This window comes from Lepidochelys kempii, chromosome 1 (genome assembly GCF_965140265.1).
Source record: "Lepidochelys kempii isolate rLepKem1 chromosome 1, rLepKem1.hap2, whole genome shotgun sequence".
Classification (NCBI taxonomy): Eukaryota; Metazoa; Chordata; order Testudines; family Cheloniidae; genus Lepidochelys; species Lepidochelys kempii.
Window position 1 is genome coordinate 205,645,080 of NC_133256.1, and position 12,741 is coordinate 205,657,820.

General features: G+C 40.8%; 1 protein-coding gene across 2 annotated transcripts in view; it reads right to left on the reverse strand.

The window, feature by feature from the left end:
* POLQ (DNA polymerase theta) overlaps positions 1–12,741 on the reverse strand; it is a 134,880-nt gene that overhangs the window by 80,455 nt on the left and 41,684 nt on the right. For both annotated transcript variants that reach the window (XM_073309856.1, XM_073309867.1), the window contains 4 exons: positions 12,468–12,672; positions 9,824–9,966; positions 1,067–1,260; positions 587–711 (listed from right to left, as the gene is read on the reverse strand). In XM_073309856.1, the coding sequence (XP_073165957.1) occupies positions 587–711; positions 1,067–1,260; positions 9,824–9,966; positions 12,468–12,672 (667 nt within the window). The remainder of the gene's footprint in view (positions 1–586; positions 712–1,066; positions 1,261–9,823; positions 9,967–12,467; positions 12,673–12,741) is intronic.

A 12,741-nucleotide genomic window follows, 5' to 3' on the forward strand; every position in this document is an offset into this window, starting at 1 on the left:
ATCTTTTGATTTGCCAGACCTATTTTGGCAGGCAAATTATCACTCTCTGAACCCTTTTTAAGTGTTTGAGAAGCTATGGTAAGTGCCAAGGAGGATTCTCTTTTTTGGCAACTGTAAAATTACAATTTTTCAGTCAGTTAATTTTGCAACTAAGAAATCTCTAAACTAAGTATCAGCTGCACCCAAACTTTGTCCACATGAGAGCGCCAAATTGGTAGCTTGGCAGGAGCACAGAATTAACCTATACTTAATTTGCATAAAATGGGACAAATTATATTCGTGTACCATTAAGATGCAGCCTTTGGAGACTACATTTCCCAACATGTAGTTCTCCATATTTATCCTATCATCCTCCAATCAGTGGTGTAGCCTCTGCAGGATGCTTTTCCATAACAAAAAGCAGATGGCAAGCACAAATTGCACTATAACAGTGCATGAGCTAAATGTATCACTGCCACATTTTAGCCAAAAATGCCGTATATGAAGACGACGGGCCATCATTTCCTGCAGTAACAAACTAGAAAGACCAAATATTTAGAACTAGGCAACGCAAGACTCCAGAATTTTTTCTATCCCTATGACTCACCTGCATAGGTAGCAGCAGACTGCTGCAAGGACTGAAGCTGGCCACGACTACAGTTATATTTCTTAGTAATATCCTTTAAGGGAACCTCACTGATTAAATCCAGTAGCACAAGGCTGGTGAAAAACCTGTACAAAAAGCATACAGAGAAATTTTAAAAAATAAAGTAATTGATGGCAAGCTAGTAGTAAATGCTCTGTGCTACTTTGGGCCTGAAGTGGCAAACAAAGGAAATAACTTCTCAGACCATTTTTCTTAACACATACCCAAGCTTCTTGTAGCTACAATTCTCTTACCCAGTATCGATAAACTTATTCGGGACCGAGCCAAATTGTATTAACTAACAGCTCAGCCAACAGGAGAGCCAATCCCAGACAATGCTTTCACACAGAACAGAACCTAGCAATTGGATCTCTGTGGATTCTCACACATTTGTCCTTTAGAACCTCCTCCCCTTAGGCACTTAGGCCCATCTGTTATTACCTTTTATGAATGGCCATTTGTCTGTGCTGTTTCTCTGTTTTAGCTATGATTTTGCCCTTTACAGAGCGAGCCAGGAAGCCTTCTTCAATCCCCACCAGCTCAGCCACTCGCTTCATAGATGAAGGCAGCTTCTCCCACAGGCAGAAAAACTGATACCAGTCAATAGTGGTCCACTCCTCATACACAGGAGTGACCTAAAAGAAAACAAATCAATATCTCATTCTTTAAAGCAAAATCTTTACTTCACAAGAACAGACAAAGAACTACACTGCAAGAGGAGAAATAATAATGTAATCCAGGGCATATGGTTACAGTGTCTGTCCTACATACAACTCAGATGCACTGAGTCATAACCACATACCCTGAAGAACGTAAAAGCTCTTCCAAACTAGTTTTTAATGTTTGGACTAATGAGCTCTGACACATGTTGGTATATTCTCATGATTACACAGTTCAGACCCTTTGTCAGATTGTTCCCTAAATCCAAGCCATTAAAAATAAGGGCTTTTGAACAATAACTATTTTTATTTCAAATAACTGATTAACATATGCCTGTCTATTAAGATCAGTGTCAGTGAGACATTTTTCCAGTACATTCCACCAAGAAACAGGACATCCAGTTAGAGCAGCCTTGCTAGACACTACCATGGTATCTGATCATATAGAGGAGTAGGGTTCTGCAGTCCACTTTTCCTCTTACTTCATGATAAACTCCAGCACAAAAATCTCAGTGCTATTATTTATATGAACAAAAATACCCCAAAAATTCAACCACTAAGGGACCAAAACAAAACAAATAATTCTGGTTAAAATTCAGTCAGCCTGGTTCAATACCAGGAGAGAGAATGTCGTAATATTTACATCAACATATTGAGAGAGACTGTTTCAAAATAACTAGTTAACAGTACTTGGGGCACATTTAACAGAATACAAAATGCAAAATGTCTAGGGTGCAGCTACAAATCCTCCATCTCCCTTTTAATGTTGGCAAGGGTAAGAATAGCTGAAGACAGGATCCCATTCCAGAGAGTTAGGCCTTTTTTATCCATTCCTAACCAACAAATATTTATCCTTTTTATCAAATTCCAAAAAAGGTCAGCCATAGATTTGTACAGTCAGAACATTCAAGCCTAAGGGAGTTAAGAACCATTATTAAAGTAGACAGAGAAAAACTAACACGCAGGATACATTTGGAGAGCAACTCCCGGCAAAAACCATCCCCAGTCTTGCTTTGGAAATGAACAGTTTACAAATAATGTTTTAGGCAAGGTTAATGGGAAAGAAACTCAAGAACATTTTGTTCAAGAGCACTATTTCAAACTAAATACACTAGACAAACTGCTGTGCTTGAAAACTCCAGAGAGAAAATACATTACATTAACATGTCCTGCCTTGGAACACACACAGAATTCATTCTTTCATTTTCTACTTTTTAATAGATGTCAGCAGGAAATGCGTACATTGCTGCATACTATACAAAGCAGCTCTGCTTTGCTTACTGAAAGTAGAAACAAAATATAAATCTTCCTGATCTGGGCAGTTTGCAGGCACGTATGGGACACTAGCACACCCTCCAAAATCATTCAGTTTTGGTCAGCAGCTGGTCAATGACAGAACAAGCAGGGGCGTGGAGTTGAGAGAAGGCAAAAGCATGCATTCCTCACTGTTTATGATCCCAACAATCACATCATCCCAGCTTTGTTTTGCATGGGTCACAGAGGTCCCCAGCAGGGATTTCCAAACTGTTGAAATTCTGTTTCAGGGGCTGTGTTTTGTCTTTATTAGGACAGCATGTACAAAGATGCACATTTAATGGGGAGAGAGAACAGTATCAGATTTTGGACACCATTCCTTTAAGGCCCTCTTGCCCATGAATCTTACGAGGCTCATCAGGACACCTAATCACTCTCTTGTTAATCTTTACAGGCTCATGACTCCCTCTCCAGGAATTTTAATTGGCTTTTAGGGGCTTCTTGAATATGCACACACAGATCGTTGTTGTCTTGTTGGAGACCACACCCCACAACAGGTTTAGCAGACTCCTCAGGGCTCCCCTCTCATAGTTGTAGTAGGCTCCTCCACCCCAAATGTGCCAAACAGGCTCATCAGGGACCAAAAACTTCTTAAAGATTATAGGGTGGTTGGGATTGGCCCCCAACAAGCTTCCCTAGGCTCAGAAAGGTGATAGGACCCCATTAGTCTGATGTCTGAGGTACAGCTTGATGAGCCTAAGCGCCTCAGGGGGATGTAAAATTCAGAAAACCTTTGTCCAATTCACTTCAAATATTTTAGAAAATTTCTACCTCTGTTCCAGAGAAAAAATTCAAATTTTGAGACAGATGAGACTTTTCTATGGGTTTGAGGAAAACGGATTCCAAATTGGGTTTATAATGTATAAAACCAATTGAGCATCAACTATGGAGCGGCAGCTGCTTCATAATACATGCTGCAGAATCAGAATAGTTTCCCAACTTAATCAGGGTGGATTGATTTAAATCAGCAAGCAGAAAACCTTGATTTAAATAATTGATTTTAATCATGTTTTGTATTTGTAGTTTTTAATTACTTTCTTAAAGAAAGGTTGCGTTTCATTGGTTGAGCCATTAAAACACTGATTTTGCCACTGAATATAACCTTTGCACTAAATTAGGTGCTTCATTTTGCTAACTAGGAGGATATACTATATCTATACACATTTATTTAAGCAATTATATAGCTTAACATACATTTATTCAGATTTGTAATTTTTACATTTTTATTATGTAACAAAATGATGAATGATGTATTTTTTCACTAAAGGATTATTAATTTTTTTACTTGTAATTTTTGTATCAATTAAAGATGCACAAACAATTTTTTTATTCAATAAAAACATCTTAAATGTGCTGGATACACAAGAAAAAAGTTTATCAAAAAGTTTAATCAAAATATATTTTGCATTTACAACTGATTTATTAAACAAAAGTAGTATTATCTGTAGCTAATAAACAAAACTAATTGTTTTGGTCACTATGTCCAAGATTTTAGAAGTAGTAGACTTCATCCTATCCTACCTTGTTTTTATTCATAAATGGGAAGAGGAAAAGAAACTTTCATTCTTTTTCAACTCCCAAATGGTTTCTTAACTTTGAATGAACTAGTTGTAGAACTGAACTAGTTGAATGAACCAAAATGAAGAAAATATTCTCTGCACATGCAGAAGAACATAAGAACGGCCATACTGGGTCAGACCAAAGGTCCATCTAGCCCAGTATCCTTTCCTGTGAGAGAGGCCAATGGCAGGTGTCCCAAAGGGAATGAACAGACAGGTTATCAAGTGATCCATGCCGTGTCACCAAATCCCAGCTTCTGGCAAACACAGGCTAGGGACGCCATTGATGAACCTATCTAGCTCCCTTTTGAATCCCATTATAATATTGGCCTTCACAACACCCTCTGGCAAGGAGTTTCACAGGTTGACTGTGCGTTTGCGTGAAAAATTACTTTCTTGTGTTTGTTTTAAACCTGCTACCTATTAATTTCATTTGGTGGCCCCTTGTTCTTGTATTATGAGAAGGAGTAAACACTTATTTACTTTCTCTATACCACTCATGATTTTATAGACCTCTATCATATCCCCCTTAGTCACCTCTTTTCCAAGCTGAAAAGTTCCAGTCTTATTAATCTCTCCTCATACGGAAGCCGGTCTATGCCCCTAATAATTTTTGTTGCCCTTTTCTGAACTTTTTCCAGTTCCAATATATCTTTATTGACATAGTCAACCACATCTGTACGCAGTATTCAAGATGTGGATGTACCATGGATTCATATAGAGGCAATGATATTTTCTGTCTTATTATCTTTCCATTTCTTGATGATTCCCAACATTCTGATCTCTTTTTTGACTGCTGCTGCACATTGAATGGATGATTTCAGAGAACTATCCACAATGACTCCAAGATCTCTTTCTTGAGTGGTAACAGCTAATTTAGACCCCATCATTGTATATGTATAGTTGGGATGATGTTTTTCAATGTGCATTACTCTGCATTTATCAAATTTAAATTGAAATTTCATCTGCCATTTTGTTGCCCCGTCACCCAGTTTAATAAGATCCTTTTGTAGCTCTTCGCAGTCTGCCTGGGACTTAACTATCTTGAGTAGTTTTGTAAGTAGTTTGAGTAGAGACTGCTGCTGTCAAAAGCTGGTTTAGCACTTCAACAAACTCTAGTCCAAGGTGGTTTGACTTTCTTTAAAACTTCAGCAGCAAACACGTATTCTTTTAGTAATGTTTTTGTATTTAAATTTAAATGATTTTAAAAGGTTATAATATCTTTAAGCCTTAACATAGGTTGTCAATTTCAAATTTAATTGGTGAGAAAGGAGTTCATAAGAGCAGCTTCAGGTGTGGTATTCCAATTGTCTCAACCATACTGCCAGTAGGCAGCCCAACATATTGCACTAAACACACCAGACAGGGTGGCTCCAACCTGCTTGGAGCAGGTGAAGCCCACCCTAGATTCTTTCATCTTTCTGCAAGACCCAGGCCTACAACAGATGGGATTAGCAATCCCCCACCCAACCCAACGGCTATGATAGCCACTAATGTGTTTGCTTCGGATCAGCCGTCATGTGTCAGCAATGCCCCTCTGCCATGTACATTAACCAAACCGGACAGTGTCTACGCAAAAGAATAAATGGACACAAATCTGACATCAGGAATCATAACATTCAAAAACCAGTAGGAGAACACTTCAACCTCTCTGGTCATTCAGTAACAGACTTAAAGGTGGCAATTTTGCAACAGAAAAGCTTCAAAAACAGACTCCAGTGAGAAACTGCTGAGCTTGAATTAATATGCAAACTAGGCCATCTTGATCATCACTACAAAAGTTTTTTTCCTCCTGCTGATAATAGCTCATCTTAATTAAATAGCCTCTTACAGTTGGTATGGCTACTTCCACCTTTTCACGTTCTTGGTATGGGTGTATATATCCTCTTACTATATGTTCCATTCTATGCATCCGATGAAGTGGGCTGTAGCCCACAAAAGCTTATGCTCAAATAAATGTGTTAGTCCCTAAAGTGCCACAAGTACTCCTGTTCTTTTTGCGGATACAGACTAACACAGCTACTCTGAAACCAGACTAAAAAGTGTAACTTTGAATAATCTAACCTAAAACTCAATAGCATTTGAAAATGCTACACAGTTAACATCTCAAAAAGATCTGAGGACCAGTCAGACTGTACTGATACTAAATCCATTAGGATGGACTTTAAATCCTAGATAATTGATGATGCTATGACTGTCATTGGTCCCAACAATAAAAAAAAAGCCAAGAAACCCTGGATCTTCCTCAATACCTTACCCGTCACTAAAGAGCATTGCACAGTTCATTTGAGAGGTCATATGGTCATATATCATAAAGCTAAATAGCACTCATAATAAAGCAATACATGCTGATCACAAAGTTTTTATAAAAAGAAAAGGAGTACTTGTGGCACCTTAGAGACTAACCAATTTATTTGAGCATAAGCTTTCGTGAGCTACAGCTCACTTCATCGGATGCATACTGTGGAAACTGCAGAAGACATTATATACACAGAGACCATGAAACAATATCTCCTCCCACCCCACTCTCCTGCTGGTAATAGCTTATCTAAAGTGATCACTCTCCTTACAATGTGTATGATGGCCCAACTTGATTATCATACACATTGTAAGGAGAGTGATCACTTTAGATAAGCTATTACCAGCAGGAGAGTGGGGTGGGAGGAGGTATTGTTTCATGGTCTCTGTGTATATAATGTCTTCTGCAATTTCCACAGTATGCATCCGATGAAGTGAGCTGTACCTCACGAAAGCTTATGCTCAAATAAATTGGTTAGTCTAAGGTGCCACAGGTACTCCTTTTCTTTTTGCGAATACAGACTAACACGGCTGTTACTCTGAAAGCTTTTATGGAAGCCAAAGCCACTGTACTTAATAAAACTTCTAATAGGAGGCTGCACCTCCTTGTATAAACACTTCCGTGAGCTCACTGACGAGAAAGGTCATTCAGCCGGTACAGTCTACTCCAGTTCTGGTCAGCTAATCAAGGCAGAAGCAGAGTGTATGGCATGCTGAAGTGAACATTTCATCCACCTCCTAAATGCACCCCCAATTTCTTTGGATCCTGATATTAAGGCCACTGCCAAGATGACCTATTCCACACAAAATGATCCTGGCAAATTAACTATCAACAAAGTCCAAAGTACTCTAATAAAGCTTAAGGAAAATAAGACAGCAGGAATTTGTGGAATTCCTGCAGAACCATTGAAAAGCGTAGGACAAGCGATTCATTTGTGGCTGCAGATGCTGTTCAATATCATCTGAAGAACAGACTCAGTCCCATCCCACTGGCAAAAAGGCATTATTTTATAGCTTTGGAAATCTAAAGACAGCAAACAAGACTGCTGCAACATCATAGCATTACTCATCTACCTGTTCCCGGGAAAGTTTTCCTTCTGTCTTGGTCATCTGAGCCACTGATATCTTAAGGCGCAAGAGAAGACCACGATATGATGGCTTCACTCCCAGCCATTCCACAATGGAGCAATTCTTCATAGTGCGCCAGCTTATTGAGAAGGCATGAGAACTGAAATGCTCCGTTCACATTGCATTGTGGACCATAATGCACAATCAACCACGTTTGATTCTGCTGTCAGCGAATCACTTTGACTGATCTTGAAACTCACAGGCCTTTCTGACAAACTCTGGAGAACGTTTCATCTTCTATATGCCTCCTCAAGCTAAGTTCTTGTAAATAGGAAAAGAATCATCTTCCAAATTAGATTGGGCATTTGACAAGGATGCGTTGCAACTCCAGAACTCTTCAATACCATCATAGACTATGTGCTTAACCAGACACTAAGTCAATACATATGCCTTGATGATAAGAACCTCTGTCAAGGTTCCTTCCCCACTTCTGAACTCTAGGGTACAGATGTGGGGACCCACATGAAAGACCCCCTAAGCTTATTTCTACCAGCTTAGGTTAAAACTTCCCCAAGGCACAGAGTCTTTGCCCTTGGATTAGGTAAAACACTGCCACCACCAAGTGTTTTAGACAAAACACGGAAAGGACCACTTGGAGTTCCTATTTCCGCAAAATATCTCCCCAAGCCCTTATACCCCCTTTCCTGGGGAGGCCTGAGAACAAACAAGATTAGCACAAACCCCTTGGATTTTAAGACCCAAAAAACCCAATCAGATTCTTAAAAATCAGAACTTTATTAGAAGAACAAAAAAAGATAAGAGAACAACTCTAAGATCAGAATGGAAGATAATCTTACAGGCAGTCAGATTAAAAACATAGAGGATCCCTCTAAAAAAGGCACAAAAACAGGAATACACATTTCCTCCAGCACAGTGAATTTACAAGCCAAAAAACAAAGAAAACCTAACACATTTTCTAGCTAGATTACTTACTAACTTTACAGGAGTTGGAGAGCTTGCATCCTTGATCTGTTCCCGGCAAAAGTATCACACAGACAGACAGAGACAAAAAACTTTCCCCCACCTCCAGATTTGAAAGTATCTTATCTCCTCATTGGTCATTTTGGGTCAGGTGCCAGCAAGGTTACCTTAGCTTCTTAACCCTTTACAGGTGAAAGGATTTTGCCTCTTGCCAGGAGGGATTTTATAGCACTGTATACAGAAAGGTGGTTACCCTTCCCTTTATATTTATGACAACCTTCTTGACATCTATTTTGCTGATGTAGCACTAGTTACTGAATCAATAGATGAACCAATTGTGGAAAGCTCAGTGGCAAAAGTCAGCCTGAAAATTGTTTGGAGAGGCAACCGGAAGAATTTTTGTTTTAATTTCAAACATGCTGCAGACTCTAGCCTCTTAGTGGATGACGACCCCGTCAAGACGGTCAGTGATTTCACCTGCCTCACTTCTCTTGTTGATAACAGGGGCATCACTGAGAAAATGTGAAGCCTGCACTGCAAAAGTGCTGTTCATAATGGGGTGCCTCCTTAAGAACATCTTTCATAAACCAAACATCCTGATAAGTAAACCAACAAAGCTGAGGATATAGAATGCTACTGTGGTCAGTATTCTGACCTCTCGGACTGAAACATGACCTCTCACTGCCAAGATTGAAAACCCGGACACCGTTCAGATGAAGCATCACCGAATGATTGAGAACATCCAGTAGTATGAATTCAAGTCAAATGAAGAGATCTGTTTTCTAACTAAACAGGTCTTGCTCTCTCAAAACTGTCACCCAATGTTCTTTAAGGTAGCATGGTCATCTACTCTGAATGCCTACCATATTTCCTGAAAGAATCACCTCCAACTTTGACCCAATGAAAGCAGGATGGAAAAGACCCCCAGAAAACCTGAAACATGACGGCTGAACAGCGTCAACAGATACCTGTCCCTCACAGACATCCTACCCTGTGCCAGATTTGGCTCAGGACAGATCATCATAGAGGTGCATAACATGTTCAGTGACCACTACACTGTCCAATCAAAAGCATGAGAATTTAATTTAATTTAAATTAAAAAATCCAATTTAAATTAAAATAATCCGATTTTATTTTTAAGTCATCGATTTTTATTCACCCTGAATTGAATGCTTTTCAAAACATTTCCCCTTGCGGGGTCACCTGAACAAAATAAAAAAGCAAGAGATCCTTGCATCCAAGATGCTGTGTGCTGTGCATTCTCTTCTCCTTCACCTGTACAACTAAAGCTGCTACAGAGAGACAAACAAGGAACTTACCAAATAGAGAATATGCAGGTCATTCTCCAGGACAAAACCCTTCATAGCTCTCTGGAGGTCAGCAAAGATTCCCAGGGCCTCAGCTGGTGACAGAGAAGAGGAAAGAGTAGCAGTGCCAAGATGTGTTGGACGATAGACTTCTGCTGTAAGAGAAACAGGCATTTAATGTTACACAAAAGCTAATACTTCATTTTCAATTTGGAAAGCGCTTTATAAATATTAATCAACCCTCTTGGGGGAAGAGTATGTCTCCATTTTACAGATGGGAAACCAACGCTGGAAGTCTAAATGCCTCACCCAAGGGTAGTTAGCCTCAGAGCTGGGATCAAAACTCAGGCTCTCAATCCTGTGCTCCAACTGAATGAGACACAATTATAAATCAAATAAAAAACCTGATGTAAATCCCACTGTGACACTCTATACCTTGGTGGAGCACCATGTAACCCCCATACTCCTTATTTACATATAATTGTGATTTTGTATATAAATCAGGCCATGTGAGGTATCAGGAGAAAGAACAATGACTTTTGGCAGATCATAACCTATCTAAATATGTACATCATTAGCGCATAAGAAGTTAAAAAAGATTGTGTTGTATGGTTGTCAGTAAAACATGTTGTAAGTTGGGGAATCAGCCAGATATTAGCTCCCCAGAGACAACAGCAAGGAAAGTAACCAATGCCCAGGCATGTGTCAAACAACCATCAACAGCCATTGTTCAACAAGGGAGCTACAATGCAATGACTCATTTGCACAAGGCCACAACAGGAGAATTGCTCAACCTTTCCTGGGGACTCAGCAATGCCCACCAGACATGCCTGGACTCATGTTCTCCAAGCACATGGGACTATGGGTACAAAAAAAGAACACAATGGCCCTATGCTTGGCCTTTTCTCCTTCCCCCACCTATGCTGCAAGCAACAAGGACACTCAGAAGACTCCAACAGAGGAGACTGACCCAGGTTTCAAGGGTGAAACCTGTGTACTATGCACTGCAATATCCAGTGGGTGAGGAAAACTGCTCAATCTAGATGTTGCCCAGTCTAATAGCACTGAAAGTTTAGACTGCATGCTTATATTTTATTTTATTTTGGTAACTAACTCCGACTCTGTCTGTCGCTTATAATGAAGGCTAAGATTTTGTCACTGTCATTTTTAGTAAAAGTCACAGACAGGTCACGGGAAACAAACAAAAATTCACAGAGCCCATGACCTGTGCATGACTTTTACTAAAATAACCATACAAGCCACATGACACAGGTGAATGGTCCCGGCTGCAGACCCCTGTGGAAGCTGCGGGGCAGGGGTGCACAGCTCCAGCTGCAGCCCTTCATTGAAGCCATAGGGCAGGGGCCCACGGCCCCGGTTGCAGCCCCTGGTGGAAGCCACAGGGCAGGAGCGCACAGCCCCGGTTGCAACCCTCAACACGGGGTGGAGGCGCACAGCCCCGGCTGCAGCCACCAGCTGAAGCTGCAGGACAGGGGAGCACAGTCCCATCTGCAGCCCCCAACGGAAGGGGGAGCATGCCCCCACTTCAGCCCCTGGCAGGGGCCACAGGGCAGGGGCAAACGGCCCAGTTACAACCACCACTGCGGGGCAGGAGGGTGCAGCCCCCTCTTCCGCTCCTTCCCTCCCCCACAGAAACCCCAGGGCAGGGGTACGCGACCACTGCTTCAGCCCCCGACACAGGGCAGAGGCGCATGGCTCCGGTTGCAGCCCACATCATGGGGCAGGTACGCAGTGTACGGCCCCAGCTGCACATGGCCCAGGTTGCAGCCCCTGATGCGGGGCAGGGGAGCATAGACCTGACTCCAGCTGCAGCCTCAGCTCCAGCCGCAGCTGTTGACAGCTGAACCCCAAGAAGTCATGGAGGTCCAGTAAAATCATGCAATCCATGACTGCTGTGACCTCTGTGATTAAATCGTAGCCTTACTTATAATCATTTAAAATCCATCTTTTATAGTCGAAAACTTGTTTAAGTGTTTATCTTTACCAATGAGTTTACCTGAAGCGTTTGGTAAATCTTTCATGGGGTGAAAGCTTAACATATCAAAATCCGAATGCAAATGTCCCACATGTGCTAGGGATCTGGGCTGGGAATTTTCATTCCACACAAGGCACATCTTTTAAAAGCAGAACGCTTCACTGGAATCACCATGCTGGATCTCAGACACCAACAGGAATGAGATTTCCTATCTTTAACGTAACAAAACATTAAACTTAACTATCCTAAATAGAAAGTGTCCCAAACTAAATGTCTCGTGAAACAGAACAAGAGGAAATGTCAGGACCAATTTTGCTGGCAAAAGAAAAGGAACTAAGATTAAAGAATCCAAAACATAAGGGTCCATGGTCAGTGTTCACATACCCCATAAAGGCCACACTGCTTTGTAGTTCCAGGACTTGTAAGCTAGAACACATGAGCCTTAGTGGGGACCTGCAGAGGCCACTCCATGAAGAACTGTTTTTTCTTAAACACATACCAAAAATAAATTAATGAAAAAATTGAATTCATGGCATCCTATTCAAATGCCAATATCTGCTAAAGCTTTTTTGGTTAAATTCCAGAAGGCTAATTATAAATTTACACTTAGATCTTGAAGTTCTGCCCAGCAAAAAATCTCTAGATTACAGACACTTTTACCTTTCACTCGGTTGCCAGAATCTAAAATCTGGATGAACTCATTCTCTAGCAGCCATCTCACACAAGCCTCAACAGCTCCATTCTGAGCTTTGTCTTCATCTCGCTCACTTTCCTGCTTGCTGTCTTTCAGACTGGCAGCAAGGAGTGTGCAGGAAGTGTAGGTCCGCACATCATCTGGAGTGCTGCCCACTCCACCCACTATGATCTGTTAAATAAAATTCCACGATCATCATTGTTGCAAAAGAGTAACATAGAATTTAAGAAATGGATTAAT